Source organism: Streptopelia decaocto, assembly GCF_964273445.1.
Source record: "Streptopelia decaocto genome assembly, chromosome: 6".
NCBI lineage: Eukaryota > Metazoa > Chordata > Aves > Columbiformes > Columbidae > Streptopelia > Streptopelia decaocto.
In genome coordinates this window covers 11,612,154-11,627,549 of record NC_138660.1, presented here as the reverse complement: position 1 = coordinate 11,627,549, position 15,396 = coordinate 11,612,154, and the positions used below count along the sequence as shown (strand labels likewise).

At 36.2% G+C, this 15,396-nt stretch overlaps 1 protein-coding gene across 1 annotated transcript in view; it reads left to right on the top strand.

The window, feature by feature from the left end:
- NAALADL2 (N-acetylated alpha-linked acidic dipeptidase like 2) overlaps positions 1 to 15,396 on the top strand; it is a gene marked incomplete at its 5' end in the record, with an annotated part of 331,247 nt that overhangs the window by 140,774 nt on the left and 175,077 nt on the right. The window contains one exon of the mRNA XM_082056016.1: positions 11,792 to 11,911. Coding sequence (XP_081912142.1) covers positions 11,792 to 11,911 — 120 coding nt within the window. The remainder of the gene's footprint in view (positions 1 to 11,791; positions 11,912 to 15,396) is intronic.

The following is a 15,396-nucleotide window of genomic DNA, read 5'->3' as shown; positions in this document are numbered from 1 at the left end:
AGTCAGTCATCCATGAGAATATGGGTTAATCACTGTAATAAAAGAAATTTAAAAAATCAAAACCAAACCCCTGCTTTTCTGACATACTGCACTTGATTATTTTTGAAAATAAATGAAACGTCTAAATAATGGTGGTTTCTCTTGTGAATTAGAGCTGGCAGCTGAAAAGACGCAGGAGCGACTATTCTAATCATTGATGCAGCAAGATCAATCTTATCAATTGAAACCTTAGCAATGTGTCTTATCTTAGGAGTTATCTCTATTTACCAGTATAACTTTTACAGTCAATATTGAACAACACTTTGTCAAAATCTTTAAAATTTATTTTCTTTTTTTTTTTTCTATATGTAAAAATATCAGCTTATTGAATGCTTTTCTACAGGGCCCTTTTTTTTTCATTGTTAAGGGTTTTTTTAATATTTTGAAATGAAAGTAGCACTGAGAATCCAAAACAAGTCTGCAGATTTCCTGTCTCTGTGTTAGGATGTGGTGATTTGAAGTCCAAATATAGTTTTCTAAGCTGATCCCTCGAAAGAGTGGGAATATGTTCTTACTTAAAAAAAAAAAAGCATACAGGACAGGATTTAAATGTAATCTAAACCAGTTATGGATAAAACTGCCATTATATGAATAATTTGGTGAGAGACAAATTTTAGCAGCTTGTCTGACTTCTTTGTTGAAGAATTCTGGCATAAAAGAGCAAAGGACGAACCTCTTTAGAGGTTCAGGAATTTAGAGGTTCAGGTTTAGAGGTTCAGAGCTTTCAGGAATGCTCTAAACCTGGACACAGAGCCTTAGCAGTAAGAAAGACCAAAAAGAGAAGGTCTCTCTCAGAGAAAACACTTGGAAGCAAGTGTCTTTTGAAAGGCTTTCAGAGCAGGATGAAAAAATGTGCAGCTGTGATACAGCTAGTTGAAAAAAAAAAAGTAAGAACTGATTTCTTAAAAATGTTAATGATAATAATAAAGACACAGTTACTAACCATAGTCAAGTCTAAGTTTGGTATCCAGGTACAGTTGGCAAAGTGCGTTGGGTGTGTATATGAACTAACAAAATTCCAGAGCCTGTTCACTGGCTGCACTAGAATGTCCTGAGAAAAAGCTTTTGTTCAGAATTTCACTTTTAAGGTGGTTGGACATACAGCTTTTCTGAGTCTGCCCACCAGCTGCAGCCCCAGGAGAGAAGTATCTGCTTAGAAATAATAAAAAACCAAACACAAACAAACAAACAAAAAAAAAACCCAAATCAGTGCAAACTAAACAGAGCTGAAAATACGTTAATCTTCCCTTTTTCTAGAATTAGGTATTCCTATTTTTTTTCCTGCCTGATATGCTGTCTCTTCCATTAAAATCAAATAAATCTCATGTCTAATACCTCATGTAATGAATATTAGTTACTGTGTTTATCTCATTCATTAGTAGGGCCTTAATGTGAATTAATCATGAGATATATCAGTTCTATCCTCATAATTATTTCTTATGTTCCTGTGCTCTGCAGTTCAAAGAGAAGGTGACTAATCAATCACCAGCTTGTGACTGGCCCAAGAGTGGGTGTGTGGGAGAAAGAAGTTGCTTCAAGGCATTTATCTTCCTTCCCCTGAATTATGTTACCATATAGAGTTAGTCTTGTCTCCTGTAAGATTCAGTGCTTCACGCTGATGTCTTCAAGGGGCAGACAGAGGTGAATAAGGATAGAAGAGGTCTGGCAACGGCTTCAGCTGCTAGAGCATAAAGCTGCTTAAATGTGCAAGAAAGCTCCTGCTCCACTGTCATCCAGGAGAGACGTTTCTCCTACAGCAGGTCAATGCTTGCCAGGCACGATCTTTACTTGGGGAGTATTTTAGAGGATGAAATAGTATGAAAAGCTAGAAATTATACTAACAGCAAAAGAATCAATCGCTATATCATTCTTCTAAGCAAACATTTTATTCAAAAAAGTTTTTCATGTTTTGTCCGTGTTCTCATTTTACCTATCAAATTCTTACATCTTCAGGCTAGAAGAAAATTTTACAATAATGTAATGACAGAAACTAGAAGTCTAGGATTAGAAATTATATCACTGTGGACAGAGTTAGGCTCAGGATCTGGTGTGTAAGACTGACTCAGTTCAGATTTTACCCTGATGATCTTATTTCTGCTATGTTGATGCCTGTAGAGTGGGTTTGCCTGAAATAAACTTTCATAATTTTTCAGTTTTCTCTGCAAACAATGAAGGTGATTTCTTCACAATGTATAGTCTTTGTAGAGTGAGCACCAAAAATGGAAGGATAAATCAGGAAATATGGAGGGAACCTCTTCAGTAGGTGTTACAACTAGTGAATGTTTTTAATGATGACCATTGTGCATTCTTTGTGTCATCTGTTGCATTTAGTCTTTTCTTATTGCTCCAAGTATATTCCCTTTTTTCATTGGTGTCCTTTTCTTGCATCTGAATCAATTTGTAATTTTAGAATATATTTTTCCCTCATCCTTTATCTAAAGAGGTAATATAGAGACCTATGCATCTATGTAATGACTTAAAATAACAAAAATCCCATCAGATAGGAAGGATGTCATTTGCCTTTCCACAACTGCATGTTTTCTTCTCCAGGTTTGCTAAAATGATGCCTTTCCACTCAGATTTGTGTTTACTGCACCATGTAGTTGGGCATCTCTGATTATGTTCAAGCACTTATAGCAAGGGCTTTAAGTACTCTGTGAAAAAGCATTTATTATACTCTGAAAAATAGAGTTCTCACTGACATTTCTGAAAATTCAAGTGTTCTCTTGATGCAATGGATGACCTCCTCTTATACCTACCTGTCATTATCTGCATATTTGAAGTGGATGTCTATTTTATTTTTCTGTATCTATGTACCTGCGGTTTGTATAGCAAGCATGCATAGAAATACAGCTAGCCTGTGCATTTCAGTACACTATGGATGCAGTAATATGAGAGTTGATTGGGAAACAGGAAAATTACACTGTTTCAAAATGCGTTCAGAATTGTAGGAAAAATGGGAAACCTGAAAATTGCAAGGCTATTTTCCTAGTTATTTCTGTTCTAACACAGACTAACTACAAATGAAACAATTGAACAAAGGTGAAATGCTTTCTCTAGGAAATTAAGGTATCAAATGTGTTATAGTTGTAAAATGAAATATTTCTGTTTTACTTGAAAATAATCAAAAGCACTTCCTTGTAAAATTTCACTGCAGTTGACACACATTCTGTCTTTAATAAAATAAGCAGTGTTTGCATTCACAGGACATTATTCTTATGACTTGTTGCTTCAGACAGGAGATGACTTTCCTTCTCTGGATGTAGGTGCAAACTCACATTTCACTGTTTTTCACTTTGTGCCTCAGAACAGATGGGGAGGAACGTGCCTGGGGCCGACAGGTTTGCTGCAGCCTGCGGAACCCGTTTGTATATAAAGCCTTTCTAGGCACCCTCTGTAAGCTGCAAGCATCTTGGAAGACTTAATGGTTGTAGCTGCTATAGGAGAGAATGCCTGTTTTTATTCAATATATGATAGCAAAGCCATTGAAAGAGGATGGTCTGAGGCCTCTGGGCTTATTTTTTTTTCCCTCTCATTCTTTGTGTTTGGGATGGCAAATCCAACCTCTGCCTCACCGCAGTCTGGCCTTGAGAACTGACATAATGGGACTGGGTTCTGGCATAAAGCCATTTCACTGGAAATTTTAAAGCCAGGTTTAAATCACACTATTAATAGTTTACTATGTACACATGTAGTTCATGATTTATTTTTTTAAGATGTTGCAACACAGCTGAACAATTCTGTTTTGGTTAGTTTATCCTCAGTCTATGCTATTTGTATATGTATATTTGCATGAATAATTACCCCTGAATTAGCTAAACCAAGTAGGCTGGCAAATACAGATTACTGTTTCTTCCTAGGAAAGTATGATCAATGTGAGTTTATGCTTTAGGGAGTAATGCTACTAAATATCTTTGCAGTTAAGTCTTAAGAGGAGGATATAAATAATATTAAACACATATAAGAAAAAAATCATTAGAATTTAAAATTTTGGTACCAGTGAGGTGACAGTCAGAACTGCTTAATGAAAGTTTGAAATAATAAATTTTCAGATAGGGTTTTAGCCATCAAATTATATTGTGCCCTTCGGTGTTATGTAACCAAAGCAATGTACTTCCAGATTTTAAAATAAATAAATATCAATTTAATATGACTTAAAAGAAGAATTATTTATTTCAGAATACTTGGAAAACTAGATTTACATCTAAATCTAAGTAGAAAAGATGAAAAGAAAATAGATTTATTGTTTAGATATCTTGCTGGATAGCATGAATTAAGTTATATTCTAGTATTAGTTTTGCCTTCTGCTAAAGGGAAACTGGAAGAATATGATTTGGGATGGGGTAAGTGTGAATGAATTAAAGGAAACAAAAATAAAGTTGAAAGCAGATGTAGAGGAGGAGTCTAGAGGATGAGCATTGTCAACGGGGAGCTATGTCAGCTCAGTTTTATCTGGGGCTCAATGGCCATAAAACACAGAAGAGGTTCTTTTCTGTAGGCTATATAAAGGCTTCGATCTTAATTCAGTCTCCCTGGAAGTTGGTAGGAAGAAAAACCCACTATTAGCTGTAAAAAGCAAGCAAACAAGTTAAGCTTTCTAAAAGTGATACTGGAACAGCAAAAGCTATTGGAGCCGGTGGAGCGGGATGGAGCTGTTTGAACAGCAGGTAGGATGAGGGGGAAGCAAAAGCGTGCAAAACATGTCTGTGACTGAATTCCCTCTGCAAGACCAAACTCTCTCAAACTGAGGTTAAGGGACATCTTTTTTTTCTTCCTGTTTTGGTACAAATTGCAGTTTTAGCTGGCATTGTAATGCAGCGTGCAGTTTTATGTAATAAAAACTGGACACAAAGAATACTTTTTGAAAGTGTGATGAATCTGTTTGAAGGGGAGTGCTTGTAGGTAAAACCACTAGTTATTTAATGACTAGCTAGTTGTTTAATGAACCCACACACATGTATCTTGATATGTGGAGCAATATTGAAATTCTGTGATTTAAATCTGCCAAGACATTGTTGGTCAGGTGCATCCCATAGTATAAGTATTGTAATAGAGCAAAATGGGCTTCAGTTAATCCAGATATGTAATGATTTGCTTGTCTGGGCTCAGACAGCGTGTTCATATTCAAATTGCAGAAATCATCTCTTTTTGGCTTGCTTCACATAGTTGCTTGGAAATACATTGGGTTATTATGTTTTAAGGCATAAGATGACTTTTCTCATTCCTGTTTTCAAATAAGATATAAAAAGAAGCTCAAGGAAAGGGCATGCTGGGCCACCAGATGCAGAGTTTGGTGATAAGGAGTGTCTAAATTTGGCCAAGATGGTAGGGGAATTTACTTTCAAATTTACAGTTTAGTCATTCACTGAATTCACAGAAGCATTTCTGTGTAGTTACCTCAAAGTTATCTACAAGCTTCCTCCGGCAGTTTGGGAATGTCCAAGTGTCATAGGACACTAAAAACATTGAAAGTAGTATTTGCTACCAGAAGACAGCATGCTTGGAATTTGAGGCTTTATACCGATTTTTTCATAAAGTAAATAGAGAGTGGAAAGCTTACCAGGGGATTTCAAAGATAGTGTTATTTTGAAGTTATTGTAAACAATGGAGTATTGTGTTTGCATGAAAACTGAGTTCTAAAGAAAGGAAGTTTTGTTTTATAGCAAAAGCAGCTCTATAAGAAATTACTCTTTCATGTGAATTCCTCCCCTTGAGACTACTTTAAATCTGTCACCTGTCTCAAATTCTTTCCTGATTTGTTTCTGTCTTCTGACTTGCCTTTATTTTACTAAATGTTGAATGACACCTTTGGTCATGTTTTCTCATATCTTTTCCTATTCTGATAGTACTTAGACTAGCAACATAAACAAAATAAAACTTAGTGCACTTGCATTTGGCTTTGGGGAGTCCTAACCACAAAGGAGCAAGACTGATGTATCCTACTCATACCAGGTACCATTACTGTAAAATAAATGAATAATTAGGCACATTAGTTTTCAAATTCAACCTTCAGCACTTCAGTTGAACTACAGACAGTCATCAGATGCCACAAAACCCACAAATGCAGCAGGTCTCTCTCTGTCCCTCTTTTTTGCCTGGAACCAAGTGAAGGACAAAGTTTGGAAAGTAACTTTGAATGGTAACATATCTGTAGAAATCCAGTAAGTATAGAAAAGATGGCTATGGCTGTTTGTTTTGTCTCTGGCTTGCGCAATAGGACAATGAAGGAGACTTGGGTGGCAGCAATCACAGGAGGACAGCTGTGGTACCCTGATTATCGGATGGATGCTTTTGGCTGAAGCAGGAGCAGCAGCTCCTGTCAGAAAGCACAGCAGAGTTTACACTGACAAATCATTTGGTACACTTGGGCACAGCTCCGTTATCTCCCCTTTTCTTTCTTCCTTTTCTCTAATTTTAGAGAAGAGCTGGTTTTATGTTTGCCGCTTTCTTTGCATTTGTTGATGTCCAGCTTTGATCTACAGCCAGCTCGAGTTTACTTTTATGCTCTGCTGAATGCTGCCTTCAGCCTCAATTTCAGAGCTGTGCAAATAAGTTATAGTGAAGTGTTTAATTAAAGTTAGCCTCATGTCCTGTTTGCACAAATACCATCTTCTCAGATACAATTTGCAAATATATTTTGGAGTTTTTACTTTAGGCAGAATGACTAGTTGAAGATTATTTACTTGTGGTTGATCATGCGCTGGATGTTTCTTTTACCTTTATTGTGTGACCAACCTGAAAATAATAGCTGAATGCTGAAGGACAAGAAAAGGGTATTGACTTGAATGAAAGAAGGGGAGGTAGTAGGCCTGAACAGTTAGAAAACAGAGGTGTTGATACTCCTAGAATTACATATGTGCTTTTTGGAGAAATTGTATTAATTCTGATTAATCAGCTTTTAATATTTAGCATTTAATATTTAGTTTTCTTCAACACTTTTATTTTCTTTAGGTCATCCATTTCTGACATTGTTTCGGTGGGTAGGTCAGAACTGTCAGGAATGTGAGCTTGACTGTGCTACCAAATATCAGCTGTTTTCATAACGGCTACATCTACGGTCCTGACCTCCTGAATAGAAGCTGTTCAGCAATATGAATCAACAGATTGGTATTTGGTAAAGTATATTAATAATTGGAGGTTACTGAACTGTGGCACTAACAACAGGTAACAGTAAGAATAGGGGATTTTTGACCACAGGCATTCTGTATGCTACTTTCGGCTTTGTTCTCTGTATAAGTTTTTATCTTTCAGATAAGAATTCTTTGAGTTTGCTCAGTACTGAGCCTTAATGTATTCTCCTAAGAAGTAATAGTAAAACTATTTGCTTAGGTGTGGTACTTTTCTACCGTGGGATTCCCAGCCTTGATAGCTAGAGCAGATGCAGATAGGAGCTACCTTCTTATCTGCACTGAGTCCATCTGCATTTTGAATGTTGTGATAAACAGCCCTTCCTGGGTGTACTGGCTTTGTACGGGTTTTTCTGTGGGTTTTTCCCTTGATCTTTTTTCCCCATCTTGTGTGCCCCTGGCAAATCAACCACAATCAGCCTCTTAGATGGTGTATTGGGTGCAGGTGTATAACACTATTATTAAATTCTCTGCCTCATAGCATGTTGAATGATAACAACATGCTATGACAAACACATTTTCATTCTTCTTTTTGACCTATTTAACTTATTTTTTAATTGCCTCAGGATTTGCAAAGAAAGCAAAGTTCTAAAATAGCATGCAGCATCTTCAAGATGCCAGTTGGCCACCTGCTTCATACAGTTATTCATACTTTTCCTTTTCCAAGACCTGTCATACTCTTTTTTCATCCATGACTGGATGAAGTGCACTGTTTTTTCTCTTTCATTCTGGAGATAAGTAGAAGAAATTGGGAAAAAATCCTTGACTGTCTTGATTGTGGCATTTTCAGAGTACTGTCTTTTCTGTTTTGGAGGGGTTTTATCATAGCTTGTAAGATAGAATGTTTACAACTCATTGAGCATCATTTTGGGACTTAGAAACTAATAATAAGTCTCACATAAAATAATTTACTTTTTCTAAAAATGTTTGTTTTATTACCTACCCCTACTTCATTTCATGCATGGGGGAATACTACTGAACTCCATATTGCACATCGCAATTTGTTCCTAAATAGCCGTATCTTTCAAACAGCATAGCATGAAACAATTTGAAGAATAAGCACTTAATTCAAATGGATAAAACAACTCATTCTTTAGCAGTTTCCCAGTTTTAGCATAAGAGAATTTACCCTTGAGTATCTAAACCAAGTACACAAGTGCTCTTTTTCGATACCTGATGAAAGGATGACTTCTCTTTTGTTTTTGAACACAAGTGTCCTACCAAAGGAACATAGTTTATCAAACATAGGTTGTTAGGGGTGGTGTATTTTGCTTTTTAAAAATCTGGAATGTGTAAAATTAGGATTATGTCACTTTGTAAGCATTTCTAAAAAAGAAAAAGCATAGAAAAAGTAATGATTTTTGAATGTGTTAGGAATGTTGTGACTAAAACATATCTTCATGCATCATAAATGGACTGTAAATTTCTCCGTGGATTACTGAGTGGATAGCACTCTTTGCATTCAATAGGATTCTTTAACATGATTTTAACGGTGTTTTTTTTCTATATTTTATTTTATGCTAGAAGGAAAGGGTCCAATTAGTTGTGCCCCAGTATATTAAATAAAACCCAAACTGACTACTCTGAGCTCATGTTGCTGTATAGTATTTCTGGAGATGTTATTATTAAGTAGTGCACAATATTTTGCTTTTTATTACAAATTTTACTAAAGTTCAAGTGTAGAATAAAAAAGGGAGGTAGGAATATTTTTTTAAAACTATTATTGTAATTTAATGTTTACCTGTTGCTTTCTAGAGTGGACTGATAAATGTCATGACTTTGCTCTGAACTATTCCCGTGGGTTATTGACGTCATTTGAGAGGGGAGGAGCCATGTGTAGTTTTACTCAAGAGATTTTATTCTTTTTTTATATCATTTTAACTCAAGTTAGATCTGAGATTAGCTGTGCAAATGTCTGGCTCCAAGGATATATGTGATGCTACCAGGATGTGATAACTTACTTTTGTAGACACGTGCAATATTTTTACCCACGCTTCTTGAAAAAGTAAAATTAAAGGTCACAGATTTGTGATGAAAAGACAACCACTTGGAAGTTACAATGAAATATAAGCGTGCAAGTACCCCTGAAGCTGGACAGTAACAAGAGGCTTAGGTCATACTTATTTTCAGGCAAGTGCAAAAGAAAGACTTCTGCTATATTGAGCTTTGACATACCCTTCATGTGGAAGATGTGCAATGAAAGCACGTATAATTCTTTGTTATATTATACCCAGCTGCTTTTTCATTATGTAATGACTTCTTACATGTACTCTCATTGTATGAATGTATTTAATAGCCTTGGCATTGGGGCTTACTTTTAACGTTTGGAGCAAAGAACATGGTTTGCTGAGTGTTTGGGGCAACAGGGAGTCAAGTCCTGGTTCTCACATAATTAAAAAATGAGCTGTGCGTTTGTAGGGCCTTTCATTCTGCCTGCTCTTGCTGAGCGCTTATGTTGCCTAGGAGAGACCAGTGAGCAGCTCTTGAAGATGCAGTTTGCATCCATAAATTAACTCAGAACATCCAAGGGCAGTTGCTAAATGCATTAATAATTGTGCAAACATGTAGTTTTGTTGTTTACAGAGCGGTGGATAGCACCCTGGAGGAGTAGCCAGCAAAAATGATGTGAGGAGAAGCAGCACATGAATGTAGATGGGCAGGGATCTCATTTTCACCCAAGCATACTGTAGAAGCAAATGGTTTGATGCTTCATTATGTTATATCTTTGTGTATTGATTTTGCCTCAGGAAAATTCAGCGTAGTTTCTCTCATACAAATGATGAAAGCTCTGATTTTTGGTTTGCTTGAGGGTAAGTGGGAAAGGCATTGGGTCCAAAGGAATTAGATTAGAGGTCTCCCTAGAAGTCAGCCTAGGTATAACCTCTCAAGCCATAAGACTTTTGAGACACTAATAATTATTGCACTGAAGTGTATTTATTGACACATCTATGTGTACAAATTAAAATAAAGCTGAAATCTACAGAATGAGGTAAAGTTTGTGTGAACTTCAAGAAGGTATACTGGTTAATGCTCTTTCCTCATTTGAGGTGAACTCTTTATAACCAGAGGCATCAGATTAGGTAAATTATAAAATACCTTCTGCTAGGATAAAAACTTCTTCACTTGATTTTATCATACTTGTCAAATATGGTGATGACACAGGGGAAAAAAAAAAACCAACCAAAACAACTAATATTGCACTTCAGCCTGTAGCCACCATTTGAATTTTCTTACAAAATAGTTGTCAGTTTCTTTAGATATTAAAAACCTCATGTGTTTCAGAAGAAACTGCATAGAGCGCAAGTTTTTCTGGTCCTGCATTTCAGCATTTGGTGTTTAATGTTTCCCTGTTCTAGAAGTGGTTTATAATTTTGGCTGACCTTTCTAAATACTACAGCACTGATGATACATTACAGACTTAAAAACTTGTTAAGTTGAAAATTTATAAGGATACATTTAAGAAGACATGAACCTTGGCAACATTTTTGTATGATTTCAACTTCAATGTTAAGGTGCAAACTCAGACATAATGTAATGGTAAATACTTTCAAAAATACCTGGGTTCAGCAATCTAGGAAAAGGTCACATGTCCTATGTATTCTAAGCAACTGTTGCTAGAATTTAAATTAAATGTAAATTTGTGTAGAAATGCCCAAAATCAAAACTGTTGCCTTTGGCAATGAAGTTACCAAAACGAAACTGGAAATGGTGTCATGAGAGATTCATAACATTCTAAAATAATAATGTACAAGACTGATTATCCTCATACTTGATCTTCTCCAGAATTTATTGCTATAAATGTGTGAGAAAAATGTCCTTGGTCCTTCTTAGATTATATATATATAAAAATCCTTGAAAGCATATCTTGAAGTATTTTTCCATTACTACCAATGCTTGACATTTAATAATAACTTAGACCTTTTCTACATGTTCTTGCTGTGTCCTAGCTGAAGATCTGACGATCTTCATGCTTTAAACACTTTTAATTTAGTTTGAAGTGTCTCTAAATAATTTAAAAATACGTATTAATAGAAAAGTTTGTGCATCAGAGTGCTGTAGTCTGTTATCACTATGGTTGTCTGAGTATAATGTTCAGATAACTGATGGATTTTAAGAAAATACTTCAATAGTTAACGTAAGATCAGGAATCACATGAGACCACATAATAAAACTGTAGGTTGGTGAAGTATGTATTATCTGTACATTTTTATAGTTGACCAGTATAATCATTCACTCCTTTAATGAAATGCGTTACAAGACTGATTCCATTTAAGAAAATTAACAGAAGTAAATTAGTATCCCTTACATGGTTTTAAATACATTACTGTAGCTAAAGAGAGGAAATTCTCATCAGAATCAACACCACTTATTATAACCACTGGCAAAAAAAAAGAGTGTCTTTATCAGAGCTGATGAATTGTGAATGAAAACTGCAAAGATATAAATGTGTATCTATTAGATTGAATTATTATTACAGATAATCCTGATAAGGAAATAGGGGTAAGATAATTGCAGAACTCTGCTCAGGTGCTTGTACTTAGGCAAACAGCTTGGTTTCTGTGGAAGGAGCACCCTCAGTGATGTGTGGTTATACGTGTAGTCTAAACTTTGCCTTCTCTTTGCAGGCAGAGCTTGTTGATGTGCAGTATGGGACCGTTGAAGACTTGATCCGGATTCAAGCCACTACAAACGTCACCAAAAAAATTGCACTTTTGAAGCTAGGACAGTCACCTCTACTTTATAAGGTTAGTCAAATGCTTGTTGCACTTTAGCTTCATTATTTATTTGTTTGGGGTTTTTTGGTTTTGTTTTTTTTTAGTTTCAAAATACCAAAACAAAGACTTTCACATTCTTTACCAGTAATATAGGATTTACTGGCATTCAGTTCTTCCTTAATACTAGCCACTTTGATCTACGGTACCTTTTATGTGTCACAGTTATTTATTTTCCTGCATATCTCACAGTACCCCAGTAGTATCCCATATTTTCTCTGAGTGTACTATATGCCTTTTGGCAAATAAAGGAATCCCTAAAAGAAATAATAAAGCATGCTGGGGAGGTATCAGGAAGGCAACTGAGAGCAGGGATAGTTGGATCTGTGTCCACTAAAAGTGTACATATAACACTGCACTGAAATCTTTTGTTTCTGCATAATTGTACATCGTACTTAGCCTCTGGCTTCTGTGGGTCTGTCCTGTCCCACTGAGCCCCTGTCTGAAGCTCAGCCCTCTGGCGTTGCCACGGATGTGCTGCTGCCAGCACCGAGATTGTAACCAAGAGTGTACACTGAAAGGAGGACTAGACTAACACTATCTGTGGCTTTAAGAAATGACATCATAACTTGATTTCATCATGATGTAACATAGGCTTGCTCTCTGGAGAATTTGCTTTTGCCGCCTTGGTTCTTTCTGCCATCCTTACCAGCTCAGAGGGAAGAAAGGGACTGAGAACTGGAAAAGATCATTGAGTTCTGTGGTGTTTTCTGCTCTGTAAAATGTGTCAGCAGGCTGCCCAGAGATACAGAGATAGGCATTTACTCCCCCTGCCATTAATGATCAGTCACTCCTGTAAAATCACTAGGATTTACTGGACTATGGATGTGTTACCACCAGTTCAGAACAAGAACTGTGTTTTTCTTACGCTCCTTCCTCCTCCTTGGGTTGCAGTTATGTGTGGGAGCTGTGTATGTGGGTGTGTGTGTGCCTGTTCTTTCTCCTCCAACTCTAGAGCTGGCAGAGAGCGCAAAGATGGAGCTCGATAGTCCACTTGCACATTAGACATAGTAGAATCAACATATAAACCACATTTAGCCTCTAGATGTCAAGTAACTGCCTTATGTTGCAAACATTTTATAAATAAAATGCCTTATTTGCCTTTCAGAAGATACACTAGCCCAATAAATATTTGAACAATTCATTCCCAATTCACAAAAGCAATTCTAAAAGAATGGTAACTCCAAATCTTATAGTTAAGAGAATCAGGATCTGCTCTGTCAACCATAAAAGATGCAATCTGGACCACAACACGGTTTCAGAAACTAACCACTTAATGATTTTTCTATAGGAATAATATTTATCTCAATAAACATGCCATTTTCAATTGAGTAGCTTTAGCTGTTTATTTAAATTATTTAGATGCAATCTGATTACACCCATAAAAGGTCAGTTATCGTTAGAACTTGGCTGTTGTCCATCATTTCCATCATAGATCTTATACTGCATTTCACTGCAAACTGACAAAACCAATGACACAGCAGTTGGGGCTCAGAAAGTAGGAATTTGATAAAGATGAGAGTTTGCTGTAATAGGGCTGTCTAAACTGTCTATGAGATGGACGTTTTACCCATTTAATTTGTGTTCCTGAAAGCACTTAGTGAGTCTAAATTAGCAAGTAGTGCAGGCTGAAGGAGCAGGGCAAAAGGATTGACCCTGAGGACAGAGCACATCTCAGGGACTTTTAGTTTGGGTTGGCTGTAGTCTGGGCCCAAGAAGTCAATGCTCAGTGGTGTCTGAGGCCAGCCCAACTCTTCTGGTGCTTCTCTGATATTCCAAAAGAATCCATTTTGCACATTCTGAGTCTGTTGCACAATATGAACCAAAGCGTGGTATGATCAGGAGATGGATTTTGAATGCACATTGTGGCCCTGAGCTAAAAATACAACTCTGCAAACCTACGTTTTGTGCTCTGCTCCTGCAGGTTGGAAGTTTGCCCTTTATTTTTTATTTCTTCTATTTGAGGTTGTAAACTGTCTTTTTCTTAGAAGATAAATTGTGTCTCTTTGGCTGTGAAATAATTGTAAGCTATTAAAAGTATGAGAAAGATTGCTTTAAACAGCAAGTCCTGCTGGTTTAAATGGGCCCAGTATCTCACCACTGAATCCACTTTTAGTATCTTCTTTTCCCCTAATTTTTATGTTTCTGAACATATTGAGTCTCACATTTCTATTTCAGCAGATACTTCCCTCTGCCTATATTTTCCTTATCTCTCTCTTCCATGTGCTTGGTTTTACATCACATTAAAACACAACACTAGTTCATAACAGAGCTGTCGCTATATATATATATATATTTTTTTTTAACTGATTTTCTTCCTAATTTAGGTATTTAACTTGTATTTTTCACATTTTAATGTTCTTTAGTTTCTCATTATTATTACTTTATATGATACAAATACTTCACTATGGATTTTGGTCTTATTTCTACAGATCCTGCACTGAGGCTTCATCTTCATAACAGAGTTTCTAATAATGTCTTTATTTTTCAGCTTTGCATTTTCTCTTGCATGGGTATGCTTTTTGCCTCTCTTTTACTGCCATCATCAACTACTGTTTTTCATGTATTTTTCCTATTTTCCCCTTTTGTGTTTTTTTAATTAATCTCGACTGTTCTTTCTCTCTGTATTGAGTCCAATGGAAAAAGCCTGAATGTAATAATAAACTGCTGCTGGCAGAAAGATTTTCATGGAAACTGAACAACATTTCTGTAGTCTTTATGTCACATTAACAGAAGGAATTATGTGCTGGTAGAAAACAGCTTGATATGCAAGAGAATAATTTATAGAAATAAGCCCAAGTGATGGAAATGTGAATATTTGGAAAAAATAATTGTGTTACTGACAATATTTTTGCTGTAGAGGTTTAGTTTAGTATTTTATGGAGGCTGGATATGTTACGAACTTTGGGGGATGATCAAGATTGAGAATAATTTGGAACTTCTACTTTCAGTTTTTCAGACTGGACCCATCTCTCGTATCTTCAGACCCACTGAAAACAACAGACAGGGTTCAGAGCTTATAGTAACTTGGAAATGGACTATACAGGCAATTTGGAATATACAGAAAAACCTGAAGTTAATGTACTGTTAGAATATGTAGTTGAATCCTTAATGAGAAAGAATTCTGATTAAATTTGGTGAGGTACATAAATTTAAGTTGCTTTGTGAGAACAAGATTTGTAGAAATCTGACCTTAGTTTATGTAATAGAATATGATTTTCAGATTTTATTGGGAGTATTGTATTTCTGTCCCACTGAAACAAAACATTGTATCTGATCAGGGCAGGAGGGGTGGCAGTTACGGCAGGGGGTACCTTTCCTGGAGTATCAGCACAGATACATCTCAACCCCTTAAGCTGGACCTTTGCAAATTGAGAGTATCTTACTACAGCCACATAAATTATACATGTGAAAAGAAAGAGCGTGGACCCTACCTTTATAGCAGGGTAAAATGTCAA